The sequence below is a fragment of the Elephantulus edwardii genome, unplaced genomic scaffold (genome assembly GCF_000299155.1).
Source record: "Elephantulus edwardii isolate Elephantulus edwardi_28Jun2011 unplaced genomic scaffold, EleEdw1.0 scaffold00093, whole genome shotgun sequence".
NCBI classification, from domain to species: Eukaryota; Metazoa; Chordata; class Mammalia; order Macroscelidea; family Macroscelididae; genus Elephantulus; species Elephantulus edwardii.
This window is the reverse complement of record NW_006399843.1, coordinates 12,519,618-12,530,476: the sequence shown is the minus strand read 5'-3', so window position 1 is coordinate 12,530,476 and position 10,859 is coordinate 12,519,618. Positions and strand designations below refer to the sequence as shown.

Sequence of the window (10,859 nt, the reverse complement as noted above, 5' to 3'; positions counted from 1 at the left end):
GGGACCAACCATGAGGATGGGTCTACAACAAGGGGTGGGGCTGAGACCTCAAGGATAAAATGGGGTTGAGAACAATGCTGCCTGAGCTGTTACCCAACTCTGGATGTGGCTCTTTCAGCTCCCGAGACCCTCACAAAGGGAGCTGAGACAAGAGGGGATCTTTGGCAGATTCTGATACCATAATTTGTCCTTTACAGAAGAAAACAGGTGGGAAAGCGGTGCTGGCTCTGCAGCAGGCGCTCTCTGCGGGAGCTCCGAGGTCCAGGGCCCTGAAGGGTTAGTGCAGGTTCCAGGTTCTCAGGAGGCAGCAAAGCCCCCTCCCCGTCTTTCATTGCTTGGCTGGTTCTCGAGGGGCCGGAGCCTCTGGATTCCTCACAGAATACTACAAGCCTTCTTGCACCCCTGGCTTCAATCTCCCCTCCCTGTCAAGCCCACTGTGGGAGCATCTCCAGGGTGGGCAGAGCAGCAGGTGGCTGGGCCTGGGTTGTCCAGCCAGCCCAGAGATCCAAGGAGACCTGTGGTGGTCAGTTCATGAACTGAGTGTAGCCCTCGGCCCCGGTGACGATGACATCCATCCAGATGCGCATGGCCTCTGCAGACGGGGCCACCATGTAGTACAGTCGGTCATGGGTCTTCACACAGAAGGTGAGGGCTGGGTTTGGGCTCTGCCAGGAGAGAAGAGGGTTTGAGAGACCTCCTCCCAGGTGCCCCTCACTCTCAAGAAGCCCTGGAGCTCAGGCTGAGGCCCCACCAACCTGTCTAGATCCTGTGCTGGACTGGTCAGGGCTATACCCTGCTCCCAGGCGGGGTACTGTTCTCACCCCCCAAGGCTAACAGAATAGTGAATATCAGAAGAATGAGACCCCAAGACTGTGCCAGTGAGGACCAGAGTCTCCATTAGGAAAAAACAAAAACAGGGCAGTAGATAAGAAAAACCAGGAGGGGTTGCTGGGCCCTGAGCCCCAGAGGAGTGGGATCAGGGAGTTGGGGGCTGAGGCTGGCTTCCTAGTCTCCTTACAATCTCCACCACTCTACAAAATCTCTGAGGGACGCCGTACCTCATACCCACCTGCTGTCATCTCCAGAGAGGGAAAGCAAGGGCTCTGGCCTGGGGGCTACCTGCTCTCCCCAGCCTACTCCCCACCCTCTGCAGGCCCAGGTGGGGATAGGGGTATCTGAGGGGACAGTAAAGGGTCAGAGTGAGTAGGCCACAGGAGGCGTTAATGAGCAGTAGTTCTGGTTACAGGGGTAAGGGGTACCTCAGTCACCAGCGTGAAGCTGAAAAACTTCTTCTGGGGAAGATGAAAGGGAAAAAGGAAGAGAAAGTTGAAGAGGACAGGGAATGAGTCTATCTGACGAAATGACTGCAGGCCTTTGTTCCCAGAGCCCCTGGGCCCACGTTCCCAGCGACAGCCCCTCTGCTCCAATGTTGCTCCCCCCTCCACTGCTGACCTTGGCTGCACTGCGAAGGTGGTCATAGTACACCTCCTCAATTGCCTGGAAGTAGATGACCCCCTTCAGCTTCGTCTCGTGCTTGTCTGCAAAGGAGAGAGAGAATGGCCAGGCTGTGGAGGTCTATTGTCCTCAGGCCATGCCCCACCACTGATAATTCCCGTGGGTTTCCACTTCCCCATCTGGGAAATGGGCAGACGGTCTGGGCTTCCCAGGACTTCATAACACCACCTACCACACATCTGTAAGATACAGCTGATGCCTAGACACACTCAGATCACAAAGAAATGCAAATCAAAACCACACTGAGAAACTAATGTGTCAAGGGCGCAAATCTAACAGTGTGATAGAGCACGCTGGCCAGACTGTGAAGGTCCATGGAGACCATGACAGACAAGGGGAAGGAGAAATGGAAAACCCCATGGTCAATCTGACCGTATCTATCCAGAGAGGCACTTACCCCTGACCCCATGATAGTGCCTCTGAGAGTTTATCTTAACATGTACAAAGTAACAAATTTACAAAGGTTATTGTCTTGTTGACTGCAGCAGCAAAGGACTGGACACCACCACTGGTCCATCCCCAGGAAGCTGGTTAATAAATAACGGCATACTGCATGAGTACACAGAATGAAACAGCTGATAGAACTAGCACTCAAAAACATGCTTGTAAGATTCCCTTCAGAGCAGGGGGAAATACATCCAGACAGAAGTATCTGGATATTGCTCTAGCTAACGTAGAAAAATTCCCTTCTTGGATATAGACGAGGACGCACGAGAGATGCGAGCAGGTGGTTATCGGACAGGCTGCGAGCACAGTTCTCAATGCAGACCTTTTATCATGTTGTGATTTCTGAACCACATGGTCATATTCCCCTTTCACTGAAATATTTACAATGGAAAGGCTGCAGGTAGTGTCTGGAGGGCAAGGGTGGAGGGAGGAGGTGAGCAGACCCACACCCCTGGAGGGGTCAGTGGGGGAGGGCAGGAGCACCCTGGATGGAGGGCTGCACCGACCCTTTCTTGTCTGAGACACAGACTCGGTGAAGTCACTACCGCACCGACCGTCACAGCAGGCTGGGGTGGCTGAACCTGCTCAGGCCTGAAGCTGAGAGCTGACCTCCCACATGCCCTCCTCTGCCCTCCCTGTGTTATCTCAGCCCGCAGCAACACCCCCAACAACTGCATAATAACCCCCCCCGACCTCTGCTCCCTGGGTCCCCCTCCATGACAGCGACAGGTGAGCTTCCCCGCGTGAGCCTGACGCTGCTCTTCGCTGGCCCACAAACTGCTCTGCTGGCCCCTCACTGGGAACCAGCTGCCCCTCGGCTTGGCAAAGGCTAGTTAACAAACCAGTGCCAGCACTGCCCTCCAGCTGGTCTCACGCTTCTCCCCAGCACCAACTGTACATTTCATCTAGCCAAGCTTGACAATATGCTCGTTCCCTTAACAACCAACATGCTTGTCAGACATGAGATAGTCTCCTCTAGCCCATTCCTTTGCAAATTCCTAGGGGCTCTTCAAGAGCCACTGCAAATGTCACACTGTGGTGAACGGTTGTGTCCTCTGATGACTATTTAACAAATTCCATGTTGCACTGTGAGCATGAAGAAGCCACGTCAATTCTGCTGGGACTTCTACTACTTCTCCCCTCAAGGTGGGAGAAGTAGATTGAAGCCTGTTGTTTATGGTATTTAGCTATTAACTATTCATGCTCTGGCAGCATAGTCCATAAGGAGCTGCACACTAACCCAAAGGCTAACCTCTCTGATGGTTTGAATCCACCAGCATCTTCCTCGAAGAAAGATGGGCAAGCTTCCTTCATTTACAGCCTCCCTGAGACAAAGATGGGCAAGCTCCTTGTTTACAACCTCCCTGAGACAAAGATGGACAAGCGCCTCTCGTTTACAACCTCCAAAAACTCACTGGAGGGTCAGCTAGGAGTCAGTTCTGATTCAATGGCAATGAGCTGAGACAAGTTTGAAATTCAGAGGATAAAGATCCAATGATCTAGAGAGGCTTAGTTTAATGAAAAGGTCTGTTTTCGTGCAGTTGATGTGAACTAAGGTCTTACAGACCCTATTTCAGATATTAAGTAAAATCTACTTATTTAGGACTTTAAAGGCTCTTGGCCTGATGTGACTCACATCTCTAGTGTAGAAGAGTAGGGCTGATGTTAGTGGGTCTAGGAGGGCTGACAGGGTTCCACATGTGGGCGGATGTGGAAAACAGGAAGCCTTCCTGGTTGGTGAGGGGGTAAGGAGAGGCTTCACAGAAGTGGTTTCGGACCTGGCCTGCAGATGGGAAGAAGGTCGAGCATGGGTAGGTTCAAGACAGAAAGGGGCAAGGTGGCACAGCTGGGGCCCTAATCCAGCTAATCAGCATCTCTCCTTCCAATACGGACTGGCCCTACTCCACAAACACAGCTTTACCAAGCCTCAGGCCGCCTCTGGCCCCAGGCTACCCCTGCGGCCATTCCCTCCCATCCCCGTACATCACTGGAAATAGTAACACGCGCCCGCCCCCACTTCCTCACCACCCACTCATCCTTGGTCTTGTGCAATCTGGCACACATCCCTGAGCAGAGCGGAAATCCTGCTGGACCAGCTCATCCCCGAATCTAACTAATGGCTTCTGGGTACACATCATTCCTGGCCTTTGGGCAGCAGCCATGCTGGCTGTGACACCCCTGCTGGGCATGTCTGCTGCCTTGGCCGGCTTCCTTCCCTGTGTCCACCATGTCTGAGCCCACTCTCCTTGATCCATCAGGCAAGTCTATGGGTGCTCAGTGCCAGTCCACACCTGGCACTCGCTCGGGGCCAGCATCACTGTGCCAGCCCCTTCACCCTCCTCCCCACAGAAGCAGGCCTGACCCAGTGTTCCATCTTCTCTCCCCTCTTCTCTGCTCTGGAGTCTGGTGCCCCGGTTCAGTTTGGGTTCTATCTCTTTGGAACTGTGAGGCATTGGGTATGTTACTTAACCTCTCTGAGCCTCAGTTTCATTATCTACAAAATGGAGGTAAAAACAGTGATTTCTTCTCTGGGTTGTTTTAGACTACATGAAATGATAAGAGTGCTTAACACGGCATCTGGTTCACATGGCACTCAATATGATCTGCTATTAGCTCTGGTGGCTTAAAGGCACATAGTCCCAAAGGCATATAGTTCAAATCCACCAGCTGCTCCACAGGAGAAGAATGTGCAATCCCCTCTTTTGCGATAAACTGCCTCTGAAAGCCCGCTGGTAGGTCAGCTGTGAGTCAGTTCTGACTCAAAGGCACATAGCATTATTACTGCTACCACATATTCAACTGTCATTTTGCCCCTAACCTTTTTTCCCCTAACCTTGGCCTGAGTCATCCCAAACTCAACATGCTTAAAATGGCATTCTCCCTCCTGTCAAAGTCCTTCACCCTCTCAGGAGCCTAGTGACACAGGGCAGCCAGGGAAGGCTTCTTGGAGTAGGGACCAGGTTAGAGGTCGAAGCAGGGTACCCCAGGGCTGTGTGTCTCTAGGATCAGACATTCCAGCTCTTTCTTCCCTCCCAGCATGGTATTTCCTGGCTACAGGTTGAGGAAGACTCAGTGGGACCACCAGTGAGTTGGAATCACTTCCAGGTTGGGGCATTTAATGTTAATGCAGGTCCCACCGGGCCTCTCTTTTCTCCTCTGCCACCACAGCCAGTGATGCACCAGAAAGGGGTGCTCTGAGCCCTGCCAAGCCACAACGGACGAGGATCAGGAGTTAAGTCATTGGGCTATAGAGCTATTGTTCTCAGAGCACACTGAGCCTTTCTCAGCTGGAGGATGAGACAGCATCCCAGGCTTCCAACAGGAAAAGGCCACTTTGGGTGGCAACTACACTGGTGGCTGGAGTGGAGAAGGGACTCTGGGCCAGTCTGCATGTTCCCGGCACTGTCATGACAGCCAACTACCTAGTGCTGCTCATAATGCATGTCCTGCAGTCTTGACAGAATCTCCCTGAGGGAAAATGTCCCCAGCCCTACCTGAACCATGAGGACCCCGTGTTTGACAGTGCCTGGATGTTCCCTTCTAGTATATTCACTGTGCTTTTACTTTGCTTAGTGCCTGCCTACCTGACAATGAGCTCCAAGTGACAGCTCGGTGGCCTTCCTGTTTGTCACCAGAGCCTAGAGCAATGCCTGCCATTTACCAGATGCTTAAAGATGATGCCGAATGAACAAGGGAAGAAGTAAACGGAGGTGAACCAGGTACACTGTGTATTTTACAGAGAGGCGAGGACAAGAGCCAGCCCAAGCCTCCAGCCCTAACCTGAAAGCCTGGCTTCTTTCCAGAGCCACAGAAGACAGCCCTCAGAGGCCCTGTAACAGAGCCTGGGAGTCCCAGCTATGGCTGACCCAAGGGTGACCCTGTGAAAACTCACCCACGTAATAGGAAAGGGTGCGCTTGATGCGGTCGAAGACGAACCAGCGCTTCTTCCAGGACTTAATCTTGCCACCCATCTTGACCAAGTAGCCACGGCAGACCTGGTGGGAAGCAGGAGTTAGAATCCACACAACTCGTAAAGCTTTCCTTCCTAGAGAATCCCCCTTAAACTGGCACCTATACCCAGTACCCAGGGTGCGTCTCCAACAGCCTTCCAGAATATGAAGTCCTAGTTTTAGGGCAGATACTGGGGCCACTGTTGCAAAGACCCTTGAGGTGGCTCTGTGTGGGGCCCTCTCCCCACCCTGCAGGGACCCGCATGTCTTATACCTTACTACTGAGCACCACGTGTAGACAGGTATCGACACCATGGCCCGAGGACTCGATGTGGGTCTTCAGGTCAAAGTCTTCCTTCCGGATTGGTAGGTAACGGGTCAAGGGTCGTGCCTGAGAGTCAGAGGCCATGATCAGGAAGGTCTCCCTTCTTCTCCTTAGCCAGGCCCCTTGATTTCAGTACTGAATTCCCAACAACCTGATCAACATCACTCCCTATCCCCACAGCTTCACGGAGCCCGTGGCAAAGACAGAGATCTAACAGGTTGATGGAACTCTGCCTATTCCCCGGCAAACTGTGCAACTGGAGTTGGAAACTCAAGAATCGGAGTGGCTCCCCTTGGCTTCTATCAATGACCATAGAGTCCCCTCAACCTCCCCACCCACGACCAATATGCACCCAACCTTGACCCCGCCCCCAGCTTCTTCCTTCGGGGCTGAACAAATAAAACAAGGGGCCAAAATGTTCTGCAAAGAAAAGCCCAGTAAAAAATCTGATCTCTGTTGGGTCATACATACTCTGTTTGGGTCTTGATTTCCTTTTATGTGAAATGAAGAATTGGAACTAGATAATCAGTAAAACCCATTCCAACTAGAAAATTCTGACACTAGAATTCTCAGACAACTAGAATTTTCTTCTATCCTTTTCCTAGAAAGAACATTAAAATGAACTAAAGAAGAAAGAAATCGATCATGCATTATTTAAAGATAAAACCAAACATATACATTCCTGGAAGTGCCCCGAAGACGGGCCAGCTCCCCCTACCTCTCATGCCAGATTCTGGTGGCTCTTCCAGGAAAACCTGAGCTAAGGCTAGAGGAGAGTCCAAAAGCTGTCACTAACCGAGGCAAGAAAGGGAGATGATATTTGACAAGGATTCTACAATGGAGCTCTGGTGGCCTAGTGGCAAGAAGCTGAGCTGCATACCAAAGGCACACGGTTCAAGTCTACCAGCTGCTCAGTGTGAGAAATTAATTGTGTCTGAAAACCCTCTGGATGGGTTAGCTATGAATTGGTTCTGAAACAGGAAGAAATAAAATAGTTCCTGGCTGGCTGTCAAACTAGGTAGCCTGCCTGTTACAGTATGTGTGCTGCTGCCTTGTGGGAAGTTGGGACCTTCTGAGGGTAGATTCCAAAGGACTCCCATCCTGGAGAGGACAGTGAAGGAGAAACTTATCTGAGTACCATAGGCTCTCATGGGGCCAGGATCGGGACCAGACACGGGAGCAGATTCCCCTGCCCTGTCCAAGTTCTCCTAGCTTCCTCTGTTCTCCTCAGGCCTCCCGGGAAAGGAAAATCCTACTGCTTTGTGCAGTGGGGGGCTGAGGAAGGGGCTGGGAGGGGGCAGACTACTGAAATAGAGGGACCTGTGGGTCTTGACAGAGGTCAAGAGGAGCCACCCTGATTCTTGGCTCTTCAGATCCCTTCTCTATGAGATCTGGCCACACTTTCTTCTTGACCCCAGATGTCTGCAGCGAGGCTTGTTTCATCCTCACAAAACTGCTGTCCCCCCCGACACACACACAGAGAGAGAGAGAGAGAGAGAGTCTGGAACAAGCTTAACTGGGTTTCTATTCCTTGGGGTCAAAGGTAGAAGTCTGTTTGTGCTAAGCCAGTGGCAATCTTTTTTGGACCACAGCATGTTTTGCAGCCCAGCAGATGTGCCCTGGGACCATCCTCACCCACTAGAGCCCTCGCTCTCCAGGTAGCCATGCGTTGGACCCCTCCTTCCACTCACCTGGGAGAACTGCTTCTCCCGCATCTTGACTTCCTTCTCCACCAGCTGCTGCCGCCGGGCACTCTCACTGTGCAATCTCCGCTCCACCTGCTCCCGCCGCCGCCGCTCCTCCTCCAGGGCCTGCCTCCGCAGCTCCATCTCCCGCTCCTGCCACCACGCAGGGGGTCAGTGCCCGCAGCCACCCCTCCTGCCCACTGCGCCACCTCAGGACCAAGGCTGAGTCTCGGGAGATGCCCACCTCAGAGAGTCTTCTAGCACAAGGAGGCATCATACTCAAAAGACCACCCATCCCAATTTAGGGTGATAGTTTAGGGTTAGGGCGTGTTAGGCTGACTAGTCTATAAATGGTGATTGTCCCAGCTTCAAATCCTGGCTGTGCCACCACAACAACCCTGTGCCTCTGACATCACTTCAAGCCTCTCAGCTTGTTTCCTCATCTGCAAAATGGGGCTAAGATTGTAGTGAAGACTAAAGATCTTCCTTGTACATGCCCATCACGACTCCAGCACAAAGGAAGCACTCAATCAACAACAGGACTTTCCTAAGTTTTACAAAAATTCTTAGAAAGTGGATTAATTCAACAACTTTTTCTAATGGCTTACATATTTAGTAGCCCTTCCCTAATCATTAAATGGAGGTCCTTTGAAACGTCAAATTAGAAACATTTGTAACTGAACTTAAAACTTCATAGGTGAAAATATGGTTGGAAGCTTAGCTCACAATTGAAATGCTGAAATATAACTGTGGTCTAATCAGAAGGGAGTTGTGCTGCCAACCCAAAAGCAAATGGTTCAAATCCACCTGCTGCTTCAAGGGAGAAAGATGGGCCATCTCCTCTCATGATATTTACAACCTCTGAAAAGCCACTGGAGGGTCAGCTATGAGTCAGTTTGAACTTGACTTAATGGCAACACGTTTGAGCTGAGTTTATAAAAGAAGGGTATTTTTAGGGGTGAAATCATGCAGTGATTTCTTAGTTAGCACAACCCCCTATGATGAGCAGACCTGGCCTCCAGGGCTCCCTAGGCTGTCATCTTTAGGGGTGCAGATCATCCCAGGTCTTTCTCCCTCAGGCCTGCTGGCTGGGTGGGTTCAAACCACCAACTTTTCAGCCCAGCCCTTAGCCACTGTGCCACCTCGGCTCTTTATGAAAAGGCTTTAAAGTCATCAAAGCAAATCCTTAAATAGAGAAGACATCAATGATGCTTTGCACCTATTAGTGATAACTTCCTCATTCTGCTAATACTCATTTGCTGCCTTTTCCAACTCAAAATTTAGCAAAACCTCCTTTTCCTTTATTTGCTAAGAAATGCCTATAAAGGCACGCTAATTTGATGTCAAGAAAACAAAGAGGAATTCTTTTTTGCCTGGCCCTCCATCAAAATGGTCTACACCTTTAGTTTCTAATCTCTGTGACCACCAACTCCTACATTCTGGGTCTCATTCCAATCTTAAAGGGTACAGAGGGACTCAGAGAGAATAGACCGAACACCTTTCACTCAACCTTCTTCGCAGGCATGGGACCCTCTGACTTCTTCAGGTCTTTCAGGTCCCCAAGGCTCCCAACCAACACCTCTGCTCCAATTCAAGACATTGCTTTGTTTTGCTTTGCTTTCTCCCATCCCAAACCCCTCAGGTCCCACTTTCCTACCCATCCTCCAGGAGGAATGACTGGCTACACAGGCAAAACCAAAAACCTGCTGCCGTCCAGACACTTCCACTTCCTAGCCTGCCCACATGTTACCGCTGGGCTTCTTCGGGAAGAAGGTCACCAGGACTTTCACCAATAGTGCCACTGGGGCACAGATCTGAACCAACAACCCTTAGGTTAGAAGTTGAGTCCAAACTATGTGCACAACACGGAGATCTTGTCACGCACGCACAAGAAATTCAAACTCCCATGGTGGTCAACAAAGCCACAGAAGCGAACATCCTAAGAGATATTTGTGAAGGAAGTCATGGCAGGTAGTGGTTACTCTCCTAAGACTTGTGACAAGATGCGGTGTCGCCATGCTTCCATACCATTTGAAGAGGATGAACTTAAAAACAAAGGTCTCTGCCTAAAGGGAATGTTATGAGCACAATGTGCAGAGAAGGGTCGGGGGTCAAGCACAGGTGCTTGGCAGGCCAAAGGTGGCTCTGGGGCTCCCACCACCTCCCAGCCCCAGTGCACATGTGCCTCACCCTCGACTCCATGAGCCGGCTCTTCTCCGCGTGAGCCTCTTTCAGCATCTTCTCCATCTCCTCAATTTTTCCCACATCTAATCCGCTTGCGCTGGAGGAAGGACAGAGAGCTGAGGAAGAGCCTGGTGGGGTGTGGTGGATCCACAGGGCCTGCAGTGATGTGGGGGGCAGGGCTGTGTCTCCCCAACCCAGGCCTCAGCAAGCTTAGCTACCTGGACATGTTGTCGGGGGAACAGGCCGAGTTGCCCCCAGTGGAGATGCTGGTCTCCATGCTGTCCGAGCTCTCCAGGCTCAGTGTATCATAGGCGTGCTCCCCCTCATCCCCGCGCTCCCGGCCCGCCGGCAGGTGGTGCAGAATGGAGTGGTGCATGAGTTGGGGGAAGCCTGAGGAGCCCGGTGGGAAGGGGCCAGCCCCGTGCAGGGCATCCCACTGGCACTGGGCCTCGGCTGCCGCCTTCTGCTTCAGTTCAGCCAGTCGCCTGCGCTGCTCCTCAATCACCTGCTGTCCTGCAGGAGGACCAAGGGCTGTCACAGCGGGCGTGACACCACCTGGAAGGACACTGCAGCATCCAACACAGGTAGGAGACAAGCAGGAGAGGTTAACAACACAGGGCTACCCCTCTGCCCAGCTTCCCTGAGGCTCCCACAGTGCCAGGTCCTGCCAATGCTTCAGTTGCTTGCACAACTGGCCACAGCCCCACAGTCTGGCTTCAATGCTCTCTTTGTACCCCAAGTCCACACAGGGTC

At 51.9% G+C, this 10,859-nt stretch overlaps 1 protein-coding gene across 3 annotated transcripts in view; it reads right to left on the bottom strand.

Moving 5' to 3' along the window:
* Positions 1–496: 496 nt before the first annotated feature.
* Positions 497–10,859, bottom strand: part of PHLDB1 (pleckstrin homology-like domain, family B, member 1) — a 44,481-nt gene continuing 34,118 nt past the window's right edge. For 2 of the 3 annotated variants that reach the window (XM_006890836.1, XM_006890835.1), the window contains 7 exons: positions 10,325–10,619; positions 10,113–10,203; positions 7,929–8,075; positions 6,187–6,303; positions 5,855–5,957; positions 1,453–1,538; positions 497–665 (listed from right to left, as the gene is read on the bottom strand). In XM_006890836.1, coding sequence (XP_006890898.1) covers positions 525–665; positions 1,453–1,538; positions 5,855–5,957; positions 6,187–6,303; positions 7,929–8,075; positions 10,113–10,203; positions 10,325–10,619 — 980 coding nt within the window. In that variant the 3' untranslated portion in view covers positions 497–524. Of the gene's footprint in view, positions 666–1,259; positions 1,293–1,452; positions 1,539–5,854; positions 5,958–6,186; positions 6,304–7,928; positions 8,076–10,112; positions 10,204–10,324; positions 10,620–10,859 lie in introns of all 3 variants that reach the window. The other variant, XM_006890834.1, reaches the window with a different exon arrangement.